The following is a 27,454-nucleotide window of genomic DNA, read 5'->3' as shown; positions in this document are numbered from 1 at the left end:
AGTCTTATTTCTTGTTCAGCCAATCACTAAGACAAACAAGTTTGTTTACATTTACAGGAGATAATGCTGCTCTCTTCTTATTTACAATGACACCAGAAAGTGAGAACAGGCATTTGCATGGCACTTTTGTAGCCGGCATTGCAAGGTATTTACGTGCCAGGTATGCTAAACATTCATATGCCCCTTCATGCTTTGGCCATCATTCCAGAGGACATGCTTCCATGCTGATGAGGCTCATTTAAAAAAAAAGTGTTAATTTAATTTCTGACTGAACTCCTTGGGGGAGAATTGTATGCCCCCTGCTCTGTTTTACCCACATTTCACATATATTTCATGTTCATAGCAGTCTTGGATGATGACAAACTTGTTTGTCTGAGCAATTGGCTGAACAAGAAGTAGGACTGAGTGGACTTGCAGATTAAAATTTTACATTTTTTAAATTTTAATGCAGTTTTTTTGTACATAATTCTACATTAGTAAGTTCAACTTTCATGATAAAGAGATTGCACTACAGTACTTGTATTAGGTGAATTGAAAAATACTATTTCTTTTGTTTTTTTTACAGTGCAAATACTTGTAATAAAAAAATATAAAGTGAGCACTGTACACTTTGTATTCTGTGTTGTAATTGAAATCAATATATTTGAAAATGTAGAAAACATCCAAAATATTTAAATAAATGGTATTCTATTATTGTTTAACAGTGTGATTCATCACGATTAATTTTTTTAATCCCTTGACAGCCCTAATAAAAAAGTGATTTTAATTTATAAGGGGGGGGTCGCAGTCAGAGGCTTGCTATGTGCAAGGGGTCACCAGTACAAAAGTTTGAGAACCATTGCACTAATCTAACCATATTACACGCACAGTTTCATACCGGAACTTTTCTATAGTAATTAGGAGCCAGATCAACAGCTGGTTTGAGTGAATGTAGCTTCAATGACTTCACTCCAGCAATGCATGGTTTTGTATAGGTTTTAAAAATCTGTTTATTCATCTTTTAAAAAGCACACTTTGTGAGGTATACATAGATGTAGGCCATTCCAGTCTGCAGCAGGGACCTGAAGCAGGTGTGGCGTCAGTGGCATAAAGCAGACTGTTTATCATGTGGAGCATGAGCCAATAATCTGCTATGTGGCTGGACTTTGGAAAGCTTGAGAAAGGAAATGTCAAGGTAATGTTAGGTTGTTGGTGTACTGAATCCACCTCTTTATCCCACTTGGGACACTGAGCATACATTTCTACACTCTGCAGGATTTAGGGGATGATCCAAAGCGTATTGGAGACAATGGAAGTTTTTCTGCTGACTTCACTGGGCTTTGTATCAGGCTCTTAAAGAATATAGATATTCTTGTAGGGCATCTTTTAAATACTAACTGAACATGAAAAATAAAGTGGGAACTGACAATCAGGATATCCACAAAAATAAGAGAAAGGGCAAGTTACAGACTCTGGGACTTTCTTCCCCTTTTAGGATATGGGTGATTAAAATTGGTAAGCTCATTTACCACTAAAGAGAGTTGCCCACATAAATATCTTGCTTATTGATAAGGGAATAAACCCCTATTCTGTGATACAAATTACACTCTTTTGCATTAAGTTCCTGAGAAGGTTCGCATGGACGTACTCTTAACACTTCTCTTGTTTTTAAGAATATCCTCTTCTCCCATTTACACCTAACATGCTAACATAGTTTTTGTGGTGCCAATTTTAGGACCATATACTCTTAAGGTTTTCCTTACATAGAGCACAGTATCAAGATGCATTAAGATGTGACTGAAAAACTCCTCCATAGCTGAATGTGTGGACTAAAGTTTTTTTTTACATTGTCTCCACTTCAGAAGTAACAGTGCAGAAATATTTCAGTAGATCCAGAAATGATTAGCAGCACAAAGGTTGCTACCCTATCAATCCAGCAGAATTTACACAGAAAACATCTTTGTAAATTATTGCTCTCCCAGCAAGACAGCAATATCTCATGGTGCTCTGATTATACACCTGGGGCTAGATTCACAAAGAAACGTAGGCCGGGTAATGGCGAGGGTTGCAACATCTAACTCTGAGGCACCTAGAAAATCACTGGGATTCACAAAGCCTGTGTTTGGTGCCTAGTTCCCTGTACAATGAATGGGCAGAGATAGATGCCTCTGAATTGGATTCACCAAAGCCAGCACACTAGACAGCTCCTTGCCTAAGCTACCCAATGGGAGATGCCAAGCCAAGGGGTTTGTGCTGAGCCCCACCCTTCTCTTGGAGATATATGCCTCTAAGTCTGGGCTGCAGAGAGGTGCCGCCTTCTGCTTAGGATTCTCAGCTGCAAAGCCTCCCTTGCATTGGGTGTCCATGCTGTTTTAGTGAGGAGGAGGCCCTCTCTCATAACATTTGGCCCAGTGATTAGGTTACTTACCTGGGATGTGGGAGATCCCTGGTGTAATTCCCACCTCTGCTTGAGTGGGAGAAGGGATTTGAACTGGGATCTGCTACCTCTCAGGGTTAGCAGTACTCTAACCACTGAGCTACGGGATATTCTGAAGTGATGGCCCTTGAGTCTCTCCTGTTGATGCTGTTCCACGTTGGATAAATAATTTTTAAAAAGTCATTGGAATAGGGGGACTGGATGCAGGGACTTCTACTTCCCAGGTGAGGGCTCTAACGACCAGGCTGTAGAGTCATTCTCATGCTTGTGCAAGTGCACCCTCTCTCTCTGGATCAGTGATTCTTTCATTATTTGTCCACAGTGGAACAGCTTCAATGTGCGAGACTGAGGAAGCCCCACACCAGAATATACCGTAGCCCTGTGGTTAGGGCATGGCCTGAGAGGTGTTGGCAGATCCCAGTTCAAATCCTTTCTCCTCTCAGGCAGAGGGGGGACTTTGAACCAGGGGTCTTCCGCATCCCAGGTGAGTACCCTAACTACTGGGTAAAAAGCTATGAGGGAGGACTCCTCCATTTCCTCCTTCTTCACCTAAAATCACCTAGAGGGGCCTGATCTGGTAGGCAAAGTCTGAGTGCGTTTACTGGATCAGGCCCTGCAGGCATGTTAAGCAGAGGAAGACCTGTTTGTGCATTGCTCTGGGGTTTAGGTGACTGGACGCCTGGTGTGGGGCTGCAGTGCTCATGCGCAGAGGCAGAAATATAGGCACATAGGGAACTTATAGAACAAAAACTTAGGTGCCAAGCGAGTTTAGGGCTCTGGGGCAGCTGAGCAGGGGGTTTGTGAATCCCAGTAGGACCTGATTCTGGGATTTAGGTGCCTAAAATGGCAGTTAGGCTTTTAAGTCCTTTTGTGAATCTAGTCCCTTGTAGCTAAACTCAGAAACCTATGAGACATGTTGCCAAAACTTCCCAACCCTATACCCTGCTCTCCATGTGAGAGCCTTTCTGAAGAACTGTGCAGTGTTTGTTTAGATGGAACAGCGCACCAGCCCTATATGGTTCACGGCAATTACATCTGCACAGACCACAAGCTTAACAGATATCCTCATACATACACAACGGGTAGAATTGCATCGGTCACTCAAATAACACTTCCTATAGTATCGCTTTGTAGGCCCTCCAAGGCACTGTGTCCTTTCTAGAATGTTTCATCTGCTTTTCTAGACCATGCCCCTTTTCTTCTTCAACAAGTACTATACCATGTGTGTATATATAATATTATATGTTGTCATAAGAGCTCAAGATTTCCCCCCCATTTTTGTTCATCTTGGACCCTTCTATGCCTTTTACCATGTGTGACCAGGGTCCCAGTGGGGGGCCAATTGAGGTCACTCAATTAGGGTGAACTGCAAAGAATGGGGCAGACAAACCCCAAAGCCAGTGGATAATTCAATACTTAGATTTACCAAGCCAGCATAAAACTGCTTCTTCATTACCTCGCTGGTTATTCAGAAGTCAATAACAGTTTCCTTAAAGTACCCAGCCTCAGGCCTCCATCCAGGTACCCAAGTCAAATATGATGATGATTTCTGAAAATCATATTTCATCATATAAAGAAAAGATTCTACCAATCCCAAAGGATTGGACACATTACCTCCCAGTTTATTGAATATTCCAGATCTTACCCAAATACACCTTACAGCCAATTCTTTTTAAATAAACTAAAATTTATTAAAAAACAAGAAAGAGAGAGTATGGTTAAAAGATCAATATCGTTACAGTCATGAGTTCATTTCTTGAGGTTCAGATACATAGCAGAGACGGTAAGCTTTGTAGTTGCAAAGAGTTCCTTTAGATTTAGTTCATAGGTTATAGTCCAATATCATATTCAGGGCAGACTAGTCAGCACTGGGATCCCAATCTTGTGTCTTAAGCTTACCCTGCATTGAAGCATCAAGCAGATCTGAGATGAACAGGATCAGGACCGAAGGATCTTTTATACAATTTCGTGTCTTCTTTGACAAGTTGGAGTTCCTCAGGGAACAAAAGATAATTAGGATGACTTTGAAGGAGGTCTACCACCAGTACTTAGCTATACAAATTAACATAAGGCAATCTGCTTGTTCCTCCACCATTCACAGATGATTTGCTCTACATTTCAAAGAGAGATGAATACAGAGATATCCCGTGTTTACAGTTAATTTAAATGCTAGGATGTTCTTTTGATCCCTGAATTATCAGAATACAGCATAGACAGGGACTGTTGATTACATTGTCCCACTACCCATACATATGTAAATACACAAAAACACAAACATTATCTCCCCACAGGTCTTTAAGGGTTGAATCTGAGTCATTTATTTTGCAGGATGTTTAACCCTTTCTGGCCATGTGTCACACCCCCAACGTGAGACTGGTGTGGAGGGGAGAAATTAAAGCTTCTGGATACACCTTAAGGATCTTGCAATGTTGACATGTGCTATGTTTACATTGAATTCTTAGTAAGGCCAAATTATTGAGGCATGCTTTGGCCCAAGTTAGAAACTTAGTCCATACTTTGTGAAACACTTTAGTGATTCCAGGGTTTGGTCTACGTGTTGACTTAACATAGCCATTAATGACAGGTTTCAGAGTAGCAGCCGTGTTAGTCTGTATCCGCAAAAAGAACAGGAGTACTTGTGGCACCTTGTTAGTCTCTAAGGTGCCACAAGTACTCCTGTTCTTTATAGCCATTAATGTTCTTCAGAGAGCACTTACTCTGGCATTCAGCCATGAAGGCTGTGAGGTGTTGTACCTCAATTTCCCCTTTTGCACAGCAGTTTAAGTTTGTAATGGTTTTTCTGCTGCGGAAAGTTTTAGGAATGCGTATGGCATTAGCTGTGAAACCTTAACGTTATTAGGCTTTTTAATCCAGAGTGTATCCTTATTGAACCAAACAGCATAATTATAAGGGTGTCTATTATGTACCACTTTTGACATGTTCAAGGGGTTTTCCAAAAGACCATGCACATTCTACATTTTTACAGTTTTTGTTATCAGCAACAAGTTAGTTACAATTATTCGCAATAATATTAAGATCAGTTTTATCACCTGTGTACGTCTACAATCATTTTTGTCATGCCAAGCCTTTTATTTAGACAAATCCTGTGTTAGGTCAGCTTGTTCCATGTTCCTTTTGAACCTTTGTAGCTTCTTCTTTACTTTAGGGTTTTCCTTAACATAAGATTTCACTTTAACCACTTCCTTGGTGTTTTGGTATTTTAGGGTTAACCTGTACTTCCATTACCATAATAACCTTTTTCCCTTTCTCCCTGTTTTAGAGGGTCAAAATCTGAGCTCTTTTGCTTAACAGAATCCATTGGCTGGCTGGGTGTGTCCTCTTTGCTAATGGCTATGGGCCAGTCTGTCTCCCCCCAGTCAAGTCACGTAATTTGCATCAACACAGACACTAGCCTGTTTACCAGTTTTCAGATCCTCAACCTTTACCAATTCCAAGGCTGGACTCTGTCTTAAAGAGATACCATCTATTTTCACTAGTATGTTAGATTTAAAGTTCTTTTGTCCTTCCCCTACCAACCTCTGCTTCCACATGGAATCAGAGGCCAAGTCCACTAAGAGACTACAAGACATATCCAAAATATCTAGAGATGAGAGTTTACCTGCCATCCCCTGTATTCTCGACAGATTAACTGCACAGCTGTTCTCCTGCTCTGCAGATTCAACTATCCAGTTTTCCCTCTGAACCTGAGATATAGACTGTTTACTCAAAGAATTAACATGAAGACATTCCTGTTCCAACACCATTGTCTCCCCAACAAGCTGGTTAAGCTTGTAGGGCTGTTTAAACTCCCTAACCATTTTTAATTTATCTGAAATCTTCTCAAAGCTATCCACACTGGATTTTTTCAAAAGCAAGGCCAGTGGATCCAGACACATTTGAAAGACTTTGACCATTGGGCACCAACACACTTTCCTCAGAAAAGAGACTGTTTACTATCAACAAGGGCCCATTAAGAGTCAAGGGAAACACTCCCTTTTCACAGACTTCAAGGACTTTACCAAGAAATTCCTTTTCTTCTGCAATAGCATGTACTGCAACAGATTCTTTTTGAGCTTTATTTATGTCCAGAACCGACTTTGGCACAACAGACAAAATACCAAACTCCTTCTGAGTTTCAATTACATCCAGAATCACCTCTGGCCCATCAGGAGGACTTTTACACAACCCCCTTTCAGGTAAACTGCTAGACTTCATAGTCAAAAGATTAGAAGCATTCTCTTCCTTGTTACAAGTTTCCACACTGTCAGCGGGTAACAGTCAAATCACCTTCATGCTTTCCTTGTGCCCTGGCTATGATATCAACCTGATCAGACATGGTTGCCATATCTTTACCCAGCAACACACTAGGAACAGGCAAAATAGAAGCACCAGAATCAATTGGTCTCTGGGAGCTATTTGTGACATTAACTGGATGCAACCTAGTTACAATGTCATTATCCCTAGCAGATACAAATTTAGGACCACTTCCTTCCTGGGCTTTAGTTGTATCCAGAATCAACTTTGGGTCAACTGATAAATTTTCAACCATCAGAGGCTGACAGGCTTCTTCTGTCTGCTTTACAGACAGAGAACTAGAGAGACACTGTTTCTCGGCAGGCATGCTGCTATTCAAAACAGACAAACAACTGGAGATATCTTTTTCTTTGTCCCAGTACCCATGGCTGATTTCAGACACATACCTGGAAAGTGGGGCAGCTTCCTTAACAGGCAAGTTGCCACCCCCAACACATAAACTGCTATTCTCCACATTATACTGAGCTACTTTAAGCAAATCATTTTCACATTGGTAGGCACACTTTCACAAGCTTTACTAGCCAACAGTCCATCACTCACCAAGACTGTACCCTTTCCTTCCTCAATTAGGGCTTTAACCTGATCACCAACTTTAATTTGCTCTAGAGAAACATTTCCCTGAGCCTTATCTAATGCCAGATTCACTTCTGGGATATTAGACAGACATTTAGAAACTTTATTCACAGACAAACTGCTTTTTTACACAGACAAACAGCTGTTTTCCACCTTCCCGAGGTTAGAAACACCCTCTTCCTGGTCATAGCAAAATTGGTTAAACACAGACAACTGCCTAAAGTCAAATAACATACCAACATTGTTATAGACTGGACTTTCAGAATGATACAGTTTTTGCTGTTCTTCCATTGCTTTTTTGATTTGGAGCTTAAGTCTGACAACCCTCTCCTCAGCAGCCAGCCATTCCATGTGACTTGCATGGGCTTTTCTTTCTTTCTTTCTTTCTTTCTTTCTTTCTTTCTTTCTTTCTTTCTTTCTTTCTTTCTTTCTTTGAGCAGCTTCTTTTTCCAACTGGCCCAAAGCTTGCTTCTTTTGCATTTGAATTTCTGCCAGTCTTTGTTCAAACTGCTGCTGGTTTCTCACTGCAAGCATTTTCACTGGGTCTGCTTCCGGATCCCTTGTCATTAGCAGATTTTTCAGTTTTTGCTCCGGGCCATTTTCTTAAAAGACAACCCCCTCTGTGAGCACGATTCTTCAAGGCTTTTTCTATCAAGATCTTTATAGGATCGTGGGTCACTCACTGTAACTGATTTTTAACCCTTAAACTCTCCAATATCAAAATTAATTTTGACAAGCGTGTGGTTCTGATCCAAAAACCCAATTAACCTGTGGTAATGTGTAGCCTAGCATGACTATACCACTGTGACTGGGGTCCCAGTGCGGGCCAGATGAGGTCACTCAATTAGGGTGAACTGCAAAGAATGGGGCAGACAAACCCCAAAGCTGGTGGATAATTCAATACTTAGATTTACCAAGCCAGCATAAAACAGCTTCTTCATTACCTTGCTGGTTATTCAGAAGTCAATAACACAGTTCCCTTAAAGTACCCAGCCTCAGGCCTCCATCCAGGTACCAAGTCAAATATGATGAAGATTTCTGAAAATCATATTTCATCATATAAAGAAAAGATTCTACCAATCCCAAAGGATCGGACACATTACCTCTCAGGTTATTGAATATTCCAGATCTTACCCAAATACATGCATAGTTAGCTATACAAATTAACATAAGGCAATTTGCTTGTTCCTCCACCATTCACAGATGGTTTGCTATACATTTCAAAGAGAGATGTATACAGAGATATCCCATGTTAACAATGAATTTAAATGCCAGGATGTTCTTTTGATCTCTGAATTATCAGAATACAGCATAGACAGGAACTGTTGATTACATTGTCCACCACTACACATATATATGTAAAAACAATGAGGAGTCCTTGTGGCACCTTAGAGACTAACACATTTATTTGGGCATAAGCTTTCATGGGCTAGAAGGACTCCTCGTGTTTTTGCTGATACAAACTAACACGGCTACCATTCTGAAACATATATATGTAAATACACAAAAACACAAACATTATCTCCCCATATGTCTTTAAGGGCTGGTCTACACTAGGGGGGGATCGATCCAAGATACGCAACTTCAGCTACGCTATACTGAAGTCGAAGTATCTTGGATCGAATTACCTGGGGTCCAGATGGCGCGGGATCGATGGCCACGGCTCCCCCGTCGACTGCGCTACCGCCGCTCGCTCTGGTGGAGTTCCGGAGTCGATGGTGAGTGCGTTCGGGGATCGATATATCGCGTCTTAATGAGACGCGATATATCGATCCCGGATAAATCAAAAGACGTATCCTAAGGATTGAATCTGAGTCATTTATATCTGAGTCATGGCCCTTTCTGGCCATGTGTCACACCATGGAAGGGCATTGTTGGGGCCACTGTAATCAAGGGATCACTTATCAAGATCAAATGCCTTTTATTGGCATATAGAGTTTTCCTATATGAGCCTAATTGTATAGAGTAAAAACAATAAAATATGGATGACACTATTGCAGACTGATCTATTTGGAATTAGGCTCCACATGTCTGTTAGAGTTAACCAGAACCATGAGTAACATCACGCATCAGTGTTTAAAAATTTCACTGCATGAATTATAGAAGGCAGTGTTGGTTAAAGGTAGTGGCATTGAAGTATTCAAAAGGGGTTGTGTAGTATTTTGTGGGCACAGACAGTCATTAAAAGTCAGTGTGTTTTTAAAATTTCACTGCAGATCATATGTATCAGTGCATTTTTTTTGTTCTGCTCTGCTGAAAATGTCCCCTCTCTTTTCCCTTCCCCAAGAATCTAAGGAATTTTATTTTTAAGTCGCTCTTTCCAAATGCTCAAATGATACAGCAGGTCATTGTCCCCTGTTTCGAAGCACTGTATGTCTAAATAAAAATTGCTACTCCAAACAATGTACTGTAGGCATCCATTCAAGAAAAAAATATTTGTCTGAAAAAATGGGAGAATGTGAGATTTTTCTAATCGTGACTCTGTTGTAGCATAACCTTGAGCATGAAAATTCAGTTGTGTAATCTGCTGTTCAAGAAAAGTAGAGTGGTCCCTATGGCAACCCCGCATCACATGATCTCTGTTTCTGAGACCATACTGCAGGAAAGGCATTTCTTGAAAGAAGAGTTATATTATAAATATAGATATTAAAATGATTTCTTCTGTCTTATAGTATTTGCCAGGAGAGTATTTTTTCCTTTATGAAGTACACTTTTCTGTTTTGTAGGGAAACTTTTGTTTATTTGTTCTGGTGCTCTGCTGTACAAAATCAGATATACCATCTTTGTGGTGATGCAGCCTTTTAAATACATGTCTTCAAGGGGGAAACAGCAGTTCTGTTCCTCACATGGATGCTAAAGGGGCAGATCCCCCATCTGCTCCCCCTCTCCTGCCAGGAGCACATGCTCCCCACAACTCTAGATTTCCTCCCACCCACCCACAGGGGAAGATTTGATAAAAATCCATTTCCTGTTCAAAGGAGGATCCATTCCCCATGCTCTCCTAAGACAGTTGTTATTTTGACCTTTGCATGGATTTTTGCAAATTTTGGAGAGTCAGTTAAGGCCGGATGGGCCACGTTAGCTGAGTGGGGAAATATTATGTGGTGGTGGGGAACAGGCTCAGTCTCTTAACTGGTCATCTCCAAACATTCTAATGTTTGGGTTTTTTAAAGGTGAAGAAGTTTTTTAAGTGTAATTATGTTTTGGGGTGCTAGCTGGACTCCATTATTTCAGCCATAATTCTTTTATAATGGCATTTTTTGTTTGTGAATATTAATAGGGTATTCATGCTGAAGTTTATTCAACAAGGGAAGTGATCTGCTGGAGCCATGGACATAGATGGAACCCTGCTGGCAGAGTAGAATTTGAATTCCTATTTATTGCCTGGACGAGCATCAGCTGATCTAATCCACTGCCAACAGCTGCTGCCCACTTGAGCCCCAGATCTGATCCCTAACCTACCCACTCAATCTGCTGCTCCTTCCTGTATCCCTAGACCTGATACGAGACGCCTGCCCTCTCTACTCCTTCTGAGTGAGTGGCAGAGGGTTTGAGCATCATTCCTGTGAAACAGTGTGACAGACAGAGGAACACACATGGAGAGAGCATAGTAATAGACTGAAGCCTTTTAAAAAACAATCTTAATTTCCACATGCCACAGCAGACGATATGGTGGGAGGGGGTCAGAAAAAGCGGTCTAGTGCTGAAGGAAGGGAGAAGGGGTCTTGGCTCCCAGCCCACCTTCTTGCTGGCCATCACAGCTGAGCCTGTGTTGGGAGTGGGTGTTGGTGATGGTAACTGACTGGTGGTATGGGCCAATATCAGCTTACTTCCATTCCAGAAGAAAATTGTGACTCCGAGGATGGAGCACAAGTCCCACTGAAAGTCAGTAGAATTTGTGCTTCTAAATCACTGAGGTGTATTTAAAACTCCCATTCTGAGCCACAATGCCTCTTGGAGCCCCGCTTACCCACCACCCACGTCATTTTAGCGCTTAACTTTTTTCCACCACAATATCTTGCGAGGCTTAATTAATGTGTGTAAAGTGTTTGGAGACTTTGGGTGAAAGGCCCTATAGATATGCATATTATTATTATTTCTTTAATCAGAAATGTCTATCTTTTTATCCCATGATTGCATGTTGTATGGAATATTTAACAGAGGGAAAGTACCACAGCTACAACAGGTAGTTACCTCCTGTAAAAGGGAATAGTTTCCACCACTGTGGACTTCAAGGAGACGTGTAGCACTTTGGTGATTCAGCAGCCTCAAAAGCCAATCATAGCCTTTGACTTGACTGTTTTGTGGATGTGCTTAACCTTTTAGAACACTGGTGGTCAACAAACCATAGAAACAATGGGCCGTACGTTTCTGAGAGATTATAGCATACTTTGGGTAGTGGTGTAGATCAAGTGACTTTAATTGCCCTGCAATGAATTGTCAAGAATGTCTTATTGCTGTTATGAAAATAAGTTTATGATGTATAGAAAATTAAGGATAACAGTCAGAAAACTGCTTTTATTAGGTCATCGGTGACATGCATGTGAGGTCACAAACAACCAGTAAAAAAAACTTCTAGTATGTCCAAACTTCTAAAGCCAATTTATGATGATTTCCTATACAGCAGTGAGAAGTGTGTTTGTCTAAATTGGTTTTAATAACATACATCTTCATTAAGCCTTATGTTTAAATAATAACTGCGCAGTTACACTGTTTTACAAGGCAGTTGTGCAGTTGCAGAGCATGTATTCTCTGAGGTCTAAGGCCAACTAATTTTATCCCAACAAGGAAACTGCATCATTGGCATATGAAAGCAAAGCAATCAGTTCTGTTGCTAGTGTTATCCTGCAAGTGTTTGTGTTGTTGAATCTAGTAGTTACATTTTTTTTGTAAATTTCCCATTGGGGATGTAGTTAGAAGTCAAAGTTTCTTTATCTCTTCTTGGGTAAACTGAAGAGGAGAACTGGAGAAGGGAGATACAAGATCTGTCGGATCCCAGTGAGTAAGAATTTAAATCTGAGATATCGTGGGTATTACAGCCATTTGTATTTCAAATTGATCTAATTTCCAGGATGCTGACATCATTCTAGTGGCCCTGTCAAATAGATTTATTAAAACACACATAAACATCAAACTGCTTCTATCAGCGAGAGGTGTCAGAGATGACTGTAAGCCAGCCAACATTGCGGCAGTATGTGTTTTCCACATAGCTTGAACAATCAAATGCAGTCCTGTTTGTTAAAGCTCTGCAGAAAGCAGATATTACTGAAGCTATGTCTGGCTTACAGTGATTTTATTTGCAATTAAAATTGCTAAAATCACTTGAAAGAAGAGCACAATGTCTATATAGATTGAGTAAGAATTTTCCAAACACTGTGTTCCTGCTTTCTAACTGAAGGATAAAAGTCATAGACTTAAATGGTTTCATCATTCAGTTAGCGAGAATTCAGAGGTTTATTGTGAGTCAGACATTTTGAGAGAGAAAATAAAATGGTGGACTGGATGTTTATTTCCTGTTGATAGTGCTATTAGGGCTAAATTCGTCTCTGTTACACAGTTGTAAATCCATAGTAACTCCATACACTTCAGCAGAGTTACTGTGGGGTGACACTTAAATAGGATTTTGCCCTTAGTACAGAAATGGTAGGATTTTGTTATTTAAATACATCTTTTTTTTATTTTGTGGTGAATTCAAACAATTTTTGTAATGAAATTTCTAACATAGTGGGTGCATATTTTAGTATTTTTTAAAAAGCATGTAGGAAGCATTTGATGCTGCTGAGAATGAGTGATACTATCCCATTCTAGTTATCCATAGAGCAGTTTGACTATCAGGATAATTGGACTGCATCTAGAAAGAGTTCTGACTGGAAAAGAGGCTCTTCATTTAATAGAATTAAAGCTGTTTCACTCCAGCAACTGACTAATGCCATGACATAATGTCTTGGCCCACTGTTAGCTTTAGAAATCCCTGTTTAAAGCCATATCAAGTCAGACTCATTTTTCATTTTCAAAGCATTTTATAAACATTAACTATATCACCTGGGCAATATAGTCGTACCTCAAAACCTGCCAAAGACCAAATATGAGATGCAACATGGGTCAAAGTCCCAGAATGAGTGAGACAAGGAGAACTGTGGTGTAGAAACTCAAACTATTGAGTGATTGATTTCTTTGACATTTCTGTACAAAATGAGTTTCATCATTCAACCATTCTGATGTAAATAATATACAATTAGAATAGTGAGAGAATGTCAGGTTGTTGTAAGACTAAAACGTAGATGTAAAATAAGTGAGGGATAGATAAGGGGTATGATCAGATGTGAATTATTGTTTAGCTCCAACACTGAAGTGTTGGGAGAAGTAGGAGAATGGTAATGGGAAACAAAGCTTTTGTTTACAGTTCACCATTTCAAATTCTGCTAAGAGTGAGCTAGAGTGTCTGAAAGTTACCACCTGACAGCTTTTGTGTAAAATGAGCAAGTGTCCACATCACAAAACCCTACTCACTACAATTTGCCTCACTGGCTCCCTTATTGGAAGTCGGGTCAAGGACTGAATGGGCCTAAACACCGAACAACCTCCTGATCCCTAAAAATGGCATATACCTTTTGAACAATTAATACTGGCTAATAATTGATAGCATCTCATCACACAATCTATGCAATATTGGGTACTGAATGAAGATATTCCTGCTCTTGTCGTATTGTTTTGTGTAATACTTTGCTTTAGGTAGAATTTATTATTTATGACCCCCTTCATGTTATGTAAATTATCAGTTTAATTTGCCCACATAACAATTGTGCTCAAAATTAGGGGTGGTCCTAAACCAAAATCCTAGAGCTAAACTCATGAGCTGAATCTGAAATCTGAAAAGTTTTCATGGGCCGCACCAGTACTCTGGATCCAAATTCTCCTGTTGAACTTGAGAGTCTGAAATCCAGATCTGAATCCAAATTTTCTCAGAGTAGTGGTGGTGAGGGGGGTGGGGGGGGGGCAAGGTTGAGATTAGGCCTTTCCTAGAGATGAGTTTGAGCTGTGAACTTGATACAAATCTTGGTCTATGGTTTAGATTTGGGGTGTTGGTTCAGGCCCATCTCTGCTTTGCTCTGTTTGGTTCTTAGAATACTTCACTAGGCTTCTATTCCATTTGTTTCTCCAGGTGTGATGAGTACGTCACACAGTTGGACGAGATGCAAAGGCAGTTGGCAGCTGCAGAGGATGAGAAGAAGACCTTAAACTCTCTATTGCGGATGGCTATCCAGCAAAAACTTGCCCTCACCCAGCGACTGGAGGATTTAGAGTTCGATCATGAGCAGTCCCGACGCAGCAAAGGCAAGCTTGGAAAGAGCAAGGACAGCCGCTCTAAAGTAAGTGAGGAAGCATCAGCCACCGTGCCAACCATAGACACTTTCCTCCTGCATAGTCAGGGCCCACAGCAACCAAACTTACTGGTCAGCAGTGGCACTCAGAGGAAAAGGTATGCATGCGGTGATCTTTATAGTACAGTGCAGTGGCCAGACTTTAGTTAAAGTCATTCACTGAATTGTAAACAGATTATTATTATTATTATTTATTATTTTGGTTGGGGAGAAGGGAGAGGGGTGGATAAAAATAGTGGCTGATCGAAACTCAAAGCCTGGCTAAATGTGTTTCTGATTCCATCTACCCATAATGTTATCTCCTCCTTTTTACTATAGTTTTAGACTATATTCTGTCAGTGTTTCAGTGCACCTTGTATGTCCTTTTAAAATGAGTTAAGGTTTTGCACACAGCAAAATAACCTCCAGAAATTAAAAAAAAGCTATGCTCTGTGAGCATGTCAATGCTTTTTTTTTTTAAAATAAACCAACAAAGTCTTTCTGATATGCTATAGTGCTTGCCTCTGTCTCCTCATGAATGGGAGAAGGATATGGATGTGCTCACTCGGATGAACTTTTCTGCATATTCAGAGGGAATGACTGCTGTTTATAACCTAAAGCAGATGTTCTGGTTGTTCAAGCCGTGAATTCTCATGTTGTCTTCTGACTGTCATGCCAAAGCTGTGTAGTTGTGGAGATGTCAATGGTTCTGACAATGAAAAGGACTCCTTTAGAGAAGTGTCCTGGATGTTCATTCCCTTTCCCGGTACTTTCTGGTCACAATGCAAAGGATAAGAAAATGTTCAGGGAGCCCACTAAATGCTGAATATAATGATCAGGGGGTGGGAAGGAGGGTGGAGAATAAATAAATAAACCTCATCTCCTCCTCAACTATGAAAAAGAATTTCCGACACAGGCAACATGCCATGTCGTGGAAACGATAGGAGGTGGCAACACTAGCTGGTTTTACCTGTTAAACAAATTAGCATGCTGTTGTCATTCATGAGGCATTTAAAGATAATTAAAGTAAAACTCTTTTGTTTCCATATGTATTTTTCTTGGATCTCCTGCAAGACTATTCTCACCTTCCCCTTGTGATCAGAGCCATCCCAGGACTTCAGGGACCTACCTACAGAATATATTAAGAGCCCCCCTTGATCCCACCTCCACAGAATCATTTCTTCTGAGGGGCCCCCCTTCCATGAGTGAACTCATCCATGAGTACCGTCTCAGCAAGGAAAAAAGGTTAACCGTGGCCATACCAGGTAAACATTTTTTCCTTGGGTGCATGTGGTGCAAAGTGATTAGCAGAATAGGGGACCCCAAAACTGCACACACAATGTAATTTGGGCACCTTCTGTCAACTTTAAAATCAAAATGTCCTCTCCTATGTAATCTGTTGCAGCTGCTGGCAGAACGTCAGCTCCCACATGTACAAAAACTGGTTCTAGATGGTGTGGGACAAGTTAATCCATTGTGTAAGTGGACACAACTCACATTGGCATCCACAGGAGTTGCACCCAGTTACACCAGGGCTGAATTTGGTCCAGTGCCTCTTTTGTTAGCCAGTGATGAAAATACAAACTGAAAGTGAGAGAGGAATTAGGAGTTCAAAAACACTCACTATAGCATATAATGGCTGGAAATAGGCAAAGGCCAACAGTAGTATCTGTGCCCTGCTTGTGCTTGGCTATTTAATGGAGTTTTTTTAAGGTAATATTAAGCTCCCAAAAGATTTATTTTATGTAAATTGATTCATGGGGTCCATCTTGCCAGGAAGCTTTCCTGGTTCCTAAGGTCATGTCATTGTACTCTTCGTGGTGGGCAAACTAATAATTGCTATTTTTTCCTCAGAAATCAGAAAGCAGTGAGGATGATCTGTGACTGAGCAGTGTTTTTAGCCTATTAACATGCACACTTTTGATTGTCAATAGATATGTTTAACTGTTTGCTTTGAAGCTTGCCAAGCAGAAGAAGCCCAGACAGAAAATGTAAGAGGTGAAGACCAGACTGGTGGCATCCTCTGAAATAAATAAAATACCTGCTATAAGAAAACAGCATAATATATCAGAATACGCTATATCTCCCTTAGTGAAAGCAATACCACAGCAGGCTTAAAGTAGTGTGATTCAAATGACACTGGCTCATATACCAGATGCAGAACTGTAGGAAGCCTGAACAAAGCAGACACCCATAAGATTCTACTGTCAAAAAATTGAATGGCTGACTGATGAAGGCAGCAGCTAAGAAATGACAGCCTTGCACAGCAAATCATATCTGTCTATCATCAGGAATTCCTTTCAAATATTCCCATTGCATTGCTCTAGGAGCACCATATGGGGTTACTTAGAATAAACAATCAGTCCTTACCTGATAGAAGTGATTATTTCAATAGGAGCATATTGAAGCAGTTGTGTCAATATTTCTCATCATTTGGAGGAAAGGGTAGTAAGACAAGATCATGTGTGTCTATAACTACCCTCTAGACAGGAATCTGTTAAACAAATACTGTTGGTATTTGTTGTTTCTTCCTCCTCTTAGAATGGGGTCATGATCACTATTTCTGGGAGCCACTTACACACCCCTAAAGAAACTGATCTTGCATTATTTGCATACCCAGAACTCCCAATTTGAAATCAATGGGAGGTATGGGTGCACTCAAACATTGCAAAAGTAGATTTTTGTAAAGGAGTTTCTTTTGTTAATGTAGAATTTACAAGATTCATAGATTTTAAGGCCAGAAGGGGCCATTACAATAATCTCATCTGACCTTCTGCATAGTAGAGGCCAAATAACTTCTTGGTACTTGAAAAGCAGAAGTGTTCCATTGATAATAAATGCCTTTAGTTAAACAGTGCACTGTAGGTGCACCAGCATATCCTCAAAGACTATTAGGTTCTTAAGACAGTGTTATATATTCATGTATTCCTTTTCCTTCTCAAGGTAAAATACCCCTAAAATGGTTTCATGGGTGTGATTTATTGGCCTTTTATGCTTTCATATGGCCTACATCTCGAGTAAACCTATTATAGTTGTTTGTTCAAATGAATGTTCTACTGAGCACGTAATCCTGATGAAGGCAGATAGTTTTTGCCTTCCTCATTTTACTTTACATTTCCTCATTTTACTTTACAATTGAGTATGTTGATCAAAGTTTTATATCAGCTTCAGGTTTAAAGATTACCCTGGGCCTATTTTAGAATAGGGATTGTGAATGACAGTGGGAAATTGACTAACATTGTTCTTATTGCAGCAGGCTTAGTTGTATTTTCTTGTTCCCCAAAGCAGAAAGCATAAACACCTTAATCCATTGTCCATTTTTACGGGAATTTTGTAAGCTCTTTGTGTCAGGAACTGGGTATTTCTCCATGCATTGTACTGAATCGGGCACAACATTTGGTGCTCAACAAATAGCAATACCTCTTCATTGTGTGGATTGTCAGATAACAATGGCATCCAAACCCAAACTACACAACAGGATGAAATACAAAGATTCTAGCAGCCATTTTCATTTAAATGAGAAATCACAAGTAGAATTAGCAATAGAATTCAAGAGTGATGACACAGAATTAAAACATCCACAGCCATCCCAAAGCAGTTGGCAACCTTTCTTCAGCAAACTTTTCCTGTGCTCTTCTTACCCAACTCCTATGACACAGTCCCAAGAAGACTCCATAACCCATCGCTCCCACTTCGACTCCTTTAGTGTTTTATACATTTCTTCTTTGAATCTCCACTTCAAAGAAACGAGCCTTCTGGTCCAGTAGGACTGTCTGGCGGTCACTTTGGTGCCCATCAAGTTCACTATTTTTTTTTAACAAGTGTCCCTATTGATATGGTTTGTTCTCTTCATCTACAATTTAACCCCCCTATATTTAATCTTATAAATGAACATCCTTCTACTTATTATAGTGCTTACAGGTAGTGAACACCAAGGTAAGGTTGACATGTGCCTCCCACTCTAACCCCTCCATAACTCCCTCACTTCCTCAAACATATAGCCCTTGGGCTGAAATTGTCCATACTCGGTCTGAGTTCTGAGATGGATTTTTCACTGAAGTTTGAGAAAAATTGGTCCAGGTATCTTCAAGTTATGCAAGAGTGAAAAAAAATGGCTAAAGGTAGGAACTTCAAACTTGTATTGTTTTAATGTCCTCGGTGAGGAAAGAAAAATACTATTGGTTCAGTAATTTTTTTAAGTTATGGATATTTAAAATCAGCATTTCCTTCATAAAACAATTTCACCCTATGACATTTAGACTTCTCTAGTCATTCTTTAATCTCCAGTGTGTTAGAATTAGAGATGTATTTGATGAGGAAGACTAAGGGCTAAAATAAGTGAACTTGGTTGGAAAGATATCAGTTATGCCTCCCTATCTGTGATCAGCTCCCCATGCACCTGTTTTTACATTCCCATCTGTGTTGTTCATTTGTTCCTTGATGCTGCCCTTCTTTTAGATCTCCTGCTTGGCACATCCCCTGGCTATCTTTAGCCATGCCACATTCCTGGACACTGCTCCCTACTTTTAGGAAAGTGCTGGCGCTTCTAGCCTTTTGGCAGAGGAGAAGTTGGGTTGGTATCTGCAGTAAGGGGCTCCAGTAAAGAATGGCTGAGTTAAAGAATTCTCAGGAAAGAATTCTTGATTCCTTCTTGATCCCAGTTGACTCCAATGTGCAACTAAATCAGCACATATAGACCCTTCTGATTTCAGATTATTGCAGTATGATCCATCTGGGCTCCTTTATTGTGCTAAAGGATTCTAATCACAATTGCTGAAGAACACCTATCAGTTCACTTACAAAACATCTTGTTTGACTTCCTCAGGGTAATATGTGTTTAGCTGTACTGTGATCTTGCTGCACACTACACTGGGATCTCAGTTTACGGATCACATCTAGGATTGAGATTTGTTCCCTATCCCCCGCTTACTTTATCAATAAGCTTTTTTATGCCGATAAAGATTACTTCTCCACTAGGCTGAGCCAACCAGGATGTGCACTGTGCAACTGCAGCCCTCTTTGTTGTGTGTGGTTGTTTTCCTATTTACATGAGAAAATGAGAGCAAAAAGGAAGCAAAAGGCCCTATAACATCATTTATTCCTTTTAAAGGAGTCTCGGTAATGAATTTGATGCTGAATTTGACAACCTCACAGCATGCAACATTGTATCACCAATGACCTTTTGTTTTCAGTTGTATCTGGACTCCTTCCCCTCTAATTTTCATGCACAGACCCTGTAGATGTGATGAGATGGTCTTTAATATTTCACTACCCCAAATTTGATAGAGGCCATGTTTCTGTTGTCCTTTCTTGACTTTGTCAGTGAAGGGAAGGGGAAAAGGTCCAAGGTTGGTCCTCAGCTCTCTTTCTTTGTCACATCCGTTATTTTGACATAAAAGTTCTATGTTATTTGTAGCAATCTGAGCTTAAAATGATACATTTCGCTCCATTGAGATTCTTGGAGTTGGAGAGAAAAGCTTTAGATAATGGTTTCATAGGAGGCTTTTGAGCATGCTGTAGAAAAATGAATGCCTGCAGTTTATTCTCCATAAAACGTTTGACCCACCGTACAGTAGTTGATACTAAACTGTTCTGTATTACTCTCTTTGATGTTCAATCTTACTGCTATTAAGAGGTCACCCACAATATTTTTGGGGACATACAGATCTCTGCCCTTCTTTTGCAGGCTACTGTATCAAACTATTTCAGGTTTTACATTTGTGCATTGTTATATTTATATTTACCAACAGTAGACTTTAAATATGTAAAAATACCATACAGGATACGTGTTGAAGTGTTTCAGATTTGTCAAGAGGAGAAATCACCCAGTTTTTTCTGATAGAAAAGTACCATTGAATGGATAATTATGTTTGTGCTCTAGAACTCTATCTAATCGGTTTGAAAAACAAACACAAAAGAAACCCTGTAGAAGTGACATTTCTCTCTGAAATTCAGAGACCAGCTGAGGCCAGATCCCCAGCTTATGTAAATCAGTGTAGTTCCATTGGAGCTATCCTCATTTATACAAGCTGTTGATTTGGCGCTATAGGTTGTAGATTTCATTACTATTAATGACGAATTAATTTATTAATTACTATACAGCCTTTGCATAAAGAATAACGTAGTGAGCTGGGAAGGGTTTTTGTTTAAATAAAAAACTGTTTGAAGGGTTTTAAATCACAAAGAGGTTGAATCCTCTAAGGTAGTGAGTGTCTCGAAGGGGCTCAGCATGTTCAAATCTCATTAGCATCAGGGGAGATGGACGGCACTGAGCATCTGTCAGCAGGTGTCTAGTACCTTGCTAGATCAGCTCACAAGTGATGAAAAATTCACATGGCTTTTATTTTTTCATTTCCAGTTGTATGTTGTTGGTTTGGGTTTTTTAAAGAATTGTTTCCTGTACCAGTACTGCATATCTACTGAATATTTAATTTAATAATTTTCCGCAGAAGTATTTTATACAATTTTTATTCTGTTTTTATTTGATTTATATTTCACTTACCTCTTTGTTAGTAAGTGTGTGCATGCGTTTAATTATAATGAAAATGTTATATGTGTGTATTTAACACATGGGGCCAGATCCTTGGTTTCTGTTCCAGCCTCTTTGCACTGCTCAGGCTGCTGGAAAGTGGCAGCCAGTGGATTCCCTTGGTATATGGGAACCCCCCACAGCACATAAATCTGTCTCTGCACTACCTATTCCCTTCCCTTCTAAACCAGGGTCACCTGATGGTGGGGAGAGGTTACGAGGGTGTCTATAAGGGGTGGGGCCATAGTTCATCCCTTTGGCCAATCCTCAACCAGTAGAGTAATCCTTATGGGACAATTATTACTCCTGAGGGAATTCTGCACCAAAAAATAAAAAAGTAAAAATTCTGCACAATTCTGCATATTTTAAAATTCTGCAAATTTTATTTGTCAATAAGTAAATGTGAAGGCTCCAGCATGGCAGTGGGGAGCTCAGGCTGCTGGCTGCATGGATGTGGGAGATCACCCTGCAGCACCCTTAAGGACAGGAATTCAGCGGTGAGGCTGCACCCAATCCTGACACAGCACAAGGGCTGGGACTGCCCCAGAAACACCCCAGGCCCTGCCCCTCCCTCTGCGCCAGGTACACCAGGTGTGGGCAGGCAGCTTCAGCCCAGCAGGATCCAAGTGTGTGGGGTAAGAGGGTTCTGTGTGGGAAAATCTGGGTGCAGGCGGCTCAGTGTGGGATCTGGATGCACAGGGGCTTGTTGGGCGGTTCCGGGTACAGGGACAATGGGACTCTGCAGGGGAGTCCAGATGAAGGTGGTTGGGGCTCAGCATGGGGAGCCTGGGGTGGGGGATAGGGCTCATCAGGGGGGGTCTGGATTTGGGAGGATGGGGCTTGGCATGCGGGGCTCTTCGGGGTGGTCCAAGTGCAGGATGGCTGGGGCTCATCAGGGTGGGGGGTTGATGGAACTGCTTAATGGGGGAGCCCCAGCTGCAACTGCTGTTGAGGAGATGCCGCATGACGAGTTCCCACTCCCCCCCCATTCCCCTATCCCCTTCTCTTCCCCATCCCATCCCCCTTCCCCACTGCCCCCTGCCTCTATCCCCCTCCCCTCACTCCCACATCCACTTCCCTGCCCTATCCCACCCCCTTCCTTCTCCATTGCCTCTTCCTCTCACCACCCTGTCCCCATTTTCCCCGCCACCCTTGCCCTGCCCCACTATGGGCACTCACTGTTGTACAGAAAACAGGCACCCTCCTCCAGCCGGGCAGCTCTGTGCCCACAGAAATGCAAGAGGCAGTGGCATGTGACTCCGCGTGCCTCTCCACACCTCGCCTCTGGTGTGTGTGGGGGGGAATACCCCCTCAAACTATGCCCATGGGCATCCACCCCCGCAGCATGGCTTCCTTTTGCTTCCCCATCACTTTCTGTGGGGGGACATGTTTTCTGCACGCATGAAGTGGCGCAAAATTCCCCCAGGAGTAAATAATTATAGCTAGGGCTGTCAGATAATTAAAAGAATTAATCATGATTAATCGTGTGATTAAAAAATTAATCACAGATTTAATCGCACTGTTAAACAACAATAGAATACCATTTATGTAAATATTTTGGATGTTTTCTACATTTTCAAATATATTGATTTCAATTATAACACAGAATACAACGTATACAGGGCTCACTTTATATTATTTTTTATTACAAATATTTGCACTGTAAAAATGATAAAAGAAATTGTATTTTTCTGTTCAGCTCATACAAGTAGTGTAGTGAAATCTCTTTATTGTGAAAGTGCAACTTACAAATGTAGAATTATTTTTTTCCATAACTGCACTCAAAAACAAAACAATGTAAAACTTAAGAAGCTACAAGTCCATTCAATCCTACTTCTTGTTCAGCCAATCGCTAAGACAAACAAGTTTGTTTACATTTATGTGAACTAATGCTGCCCGCTTCTTATTTACTATGCCACTTCAAAGTGAGAACAGGCGTTCACATGGCACTCTTGTAGCCGGCATTGCAAGGTATTTACATGGTAGATATGCTAAACATTCATATGCCCCTTCATGCTTCGACCACCATTCCAGAGGACAAGCTTCCAACTTGATGACAGGTTCTGCTTGATAATGATCCAAAGCAGTGTGGACTGATGCACATTCATTTTCATCAGTTGAGTCAGATGATATCTTTTTTTGGTGGTTTGGGTTCTGTAGTTTCCAAATCAGAGTGTTGCTCTTTCAGTAATTCTGACAGCATGTTCCAGACCTCGTCCCACTCAGATTTTGGAAGGCACTTCATATTCTTAAATCTTGGGTCGAGTGCTGTAGCTATCTTTAGAAATCTCATATTGATACCTTCTTTGCGTTTTGTCAAATCTGCAATGAAAGTGTTCTTAAATCGAACAATATATGCGGGGTAGTCATCTGAAACTGCCATAACAAGAAATATATGTCAGAATGTGGGTAAAACCACAGAGCAGGAGACATACAATTCTCCCCCAAGGAGTTCAGTCACATATTTAATTAATGCATTATTTTTTTCACAAGCATCATCAGCATGGAAGCATGTCCTCTGGAATGGTGGACAAAGCATGAAGGGGCATACGAATGTTTAGCATATCTGGCATGTAAATACCTTGCAACGCCGGCTACAAAAGTGTTTTGGTTTTGAGTGCAGTTATGTAACAAACAAAAAAATCTACATTTGTAAGTTGCACTTTAACGAAAAAGATATTGCATTATGGTATTTGCATGAGGTGAATTGAAAAATATTATTTCTTTTGTTTCTTTTTTACTGTGCAAATATTTGTAATAAAAATAATATTATGTGAGCACTGTACTCTTTGTATTCTGTGTTGTAATTTAAATCAATATATTTGAAAATGTAGAAAAACATCCAAAAATATTTATAATAAATGTAAATTGGTATTCTATTATTGCTTAACAGTGTGATTAAAACTGCAATTAATCATGGTTAATTTTTTTGTTTGGGTTAATTTGTTTTGAGTTAATCGCTTAAGTTAACTGCAATTATGTGACAGCCCTAATAGCCAGTGTAACTTACACCTTTGAAAGAGAAGAAAAAGTGTTTTTGTTTTTTTAACTGTTTGGTTTCTATCTTCTTTTTTCTGATGCTATTAATCTTCAAGCTTTGGAGTGATACAGGTTATAACTTCTAATTTTAGCGGCTAATAAGCACTTCAGCTTTGCTTTGCAGTTAAGAACAAAATCTAGAAAACTGTTCCTAACTTTATAAACTCCAGTACCATAAGAATCCCTTAAATTCCTAAACTTTGATTTGTTCTAACATCTCTTTCTTTTGGGACAGCAGGACTGTTAGAAACCCATACAACTAGGAAAGCATAATTTTTAAAAAGAAAGTGATCCAAGGCCATTGATGAAAGTTCTTAGCTCAAGTACTAATTTTGCAGTTAGCCTGCTTTTCAAAAGTATATCATCAGCCTATTCAACCAAGCCCTAATAATGCCTCACTTGTCTCCTAGAACGAGGTTGATTGTAGACTTGGACAGTTTTTAAAAAATCCTTTCTTCTCCTTGTCTTAAATTAAATATTTTGGGTCAATGGAATACATTCAGAAAAGAGAAGTCATATGGACAGAAAATGACAATTCCTTCTATGCTAGTTACCTGTTGACTAAGCGTTTGATTCTGTAACAGGGCTTCTGGACTCAGAATTTTATTGTGTGTAAGATACAATTTTATGTATACATCGTGATAAATAATTAACTTTTTTGTTTAACTTATCCACAAATATATAGATAAAAATTCAACAGTACAACATAATCCTGCTTTTCAAAGGAATCTGTCAAAATTAATTCATTCAAAATTTTAACATACCTTAAAAATGCTGGGCTAGATTCACCAGTAGGCTCTGGTTGCTTTCTACTGGGATGAAAAGCAGCCATAAACTTGGCTTAACCAGCCAGATCAGATCAATTTGTGGCTGCTCTATGTAATTGAAGCAACACAAAGCAGCTGGAGCATGCTGATGAATCTGGTCCAACATTTTAAAAATATTGTCCTAACTCTGGAAATCCTCCAAATTCACAAAACTGAGGTCAACTACAAATTACTCTCCTGGGTGCGTCATGAGCAAGAGGGTCTTGGTCTGAGTTTCTCTGTGATCCCCTGAATATGCATAAAATATATTTGTATGCGCAGTGAATGCATTCATGTTTATGGTCTGAATTCATATACGCAAGTTGCCTTATCTATTTTTATACGCAGACAGGATATTGACATTTACAGGATTCCTGCAACATTAGTTTAATGTGTCTAACACTGTTTATGGAAATTATTTTAATCAATTTTTTCAGGGTCATGAACTTTAACTAAACCAGGTGCTACATACAAAAAGGATAATTTAGACATCTTTAATTTAATGTTATTACCTGTGTCCACTTTTTGTTCTGTGTTTCTCTGTTTTCTATTATTTTTGTAATGAACCATTTGTGTGTGTAAAAAGAACAGGAGTACTTGTGGCACCTTAGAGACTAACACATTTATTTGAGCATAAGCTTTCGTGGGCTACAGCCCACTTCTTCAGATGCATAGAATGGAACATATAGTAAGGAGATATATACATACAGAACATGAAAAGGTGGAAGTAGTCATATCAACTCTAAGAGGCTAATTAATTGATGAGTTCATCTTAATTAATTAGCCTCTTAGAGTTCATATGGCTACTTCCACCTTTTCATGTTATGTGTGTATATATATCTCCTTACTATATGTTCCATTCTATGCATCTGAAGAAGTGGGTTTTAGCCCACAAAAGCTTATGCTCAAATAAATTTGTTAGTCTCTAAGGTGCCACAAGTACTCCTGTTCTTTCTGCGGATACAGACTAACATGGCTACCCCTCTGAAACCTGTCATTTGTGTGTGTGTAATTTGTTTTCATTGTTTAATGTGTGGGGTTACAGCACACATATAGAAATATCTATATATCCTTGCTATTAGGGTCTACATGTTCTACATCTGATATGCTCACTTAACTAAGCTTAATGAGCATTATGCATTTACATCACTCCTACTGTGGTACATTGTCCTTGTGAAAGCTACTACAAAACTGAAGAGAAGTATCATTGCCAAGGACTTTAGCTGGCTGTAACTGATCAAGAAATCAGCTGGCTAAATGTACTTTTACCTCTTGGTGCCACTGTGAATAGGACCACTTTGCTTTATGCTTTTTCTGTGTTATGTTTAGCTTCCTAATTACCACAGACAAGACCGATGGCATACATTTCATGCTGATCAATATCATTTAACTATTATGATGACATGAATTTACTGCTGTGCCACTGGTTGTATTTGCTTCTCTTTGTATTTTCTCATTACGTTTTTAAAGTGCATTTAAAAAAACCCTCCTTATGAAGATATGTTGCCAGCTACAAAACAAAATTAAATAAAGAAATAAAGGATTGCAGTGAAGTCCATGTCTTAAGGCTGAATATTATCAAGAGGTTATTGACTTTTTTCCATGTGTATAAAAATTGTTACCTGGTTATTAGATTGAATTTGTCTCATTTAAATAACAAATTTTAGCAACTTCTGTTGGAAGTTCTTGATTAGAATCCATTAGACTTTAGGCTGTTTCCAACCAAGTATATAGGCAGGTAACACATCACACCTTTAAAAAAATGTATTACCAGTACTCTGTTACTTTCCATAAAAAGATTGTGTTCCTGAAGCTACCACCCTCAATTATCTGAAACAATCATTGACACTTCTTCAAAATTCCTTTAACAAATACTGTCTGTCTTTATGTTCTGTGAAAAGGTTTAATGTGGTTTCATGAGTTACTGATTTTGATCACCAACAATACCTGAATATTAATTATTGTGCTAGTCATCTGAAAACGTAAGATGGTACAGAAGTGAGTCTCTGCTTGTTTAAGTTAGTGAAGCAGGGACTTTTTTATCTCTGTTGCGAGCTATTCCTTGGGAGGTCATCATCTAATCTCACCAGTAACTTCTGTCATCAAAATGAACATATTCATTAGTGTAGATATATTGCTGTTTTGGGCTGTGACGGTTGCCAACTGTGCCTTTAGAGCCTGTTCCAAAGCCTACCAAAATCCCATTCACCTTGACTTCAGCAGGCTTGGATCAGACCTTACTTGTACCCTGACATGGTACAAATTGTACCATGGCCTTGGCCATGTTTGCAGGCCAGAATGACCTTTGAAATGTATCCACCAGTCTTAAACTGAAAATTGATAACCTAGACAACAGTATCACAAGTGATATGTTTATAAGCCTTTTCCTTTTTGCTTTTGAAGCCTCTAAATGATA

The 27,454-nt window shown here is 39.8% G+C and overlaps 1 protein-coding gene across 7 annotated transcripts in view; it reads left to right on the top strand.

Moving 5' to 3' along the window:
• The window catches only part of BICD1 (BICD cargo adaptor 1), a 310,321-nt gene that overhangs the window by 259,100 nt on the left and 23,767 nt on the right, over nucleotides 1-27,454 (top strand). For 3 of the 7 annotated variants that reach the window (XM_065411863.1, XM_065411872.1, XM_065411845.1), the window contains one exon: nucleotides 14,466-14,835. In XM_065411863.1, coding sequence (XP_065267935.1) covers nucleotides 14,466-14,835 — 370 coding nt within the window. Of the gene's footprint in view, nucleotides 1-14,465; nucleotides 14,836-15,738; nucleotides 15,930-27,454 lie in introns of those variants that run through there. The other 4 variants (XM_065411827.1, XM_065411819.1, XM_065411854.1 and 1 more) reach the window with 4 other exon arrangements.

Source organism: Emys orbicularis, chromosome 1 (genome assembly GCF_028017835.1).
Source record: "Emys orbicularis isolate rEmyOrb1 chromosome 1, rEmyOrb1.hap1, whole genome shotgun sequence".
Classification (NCBI taxonomy): Eukaryota; Metazoa; Chordata; order Testudines; family Emydidae; genus Emys; species Emys orbicularis.
This window is presented reverse-complemented; position numbering and strand designations above follow the sequence as displayed.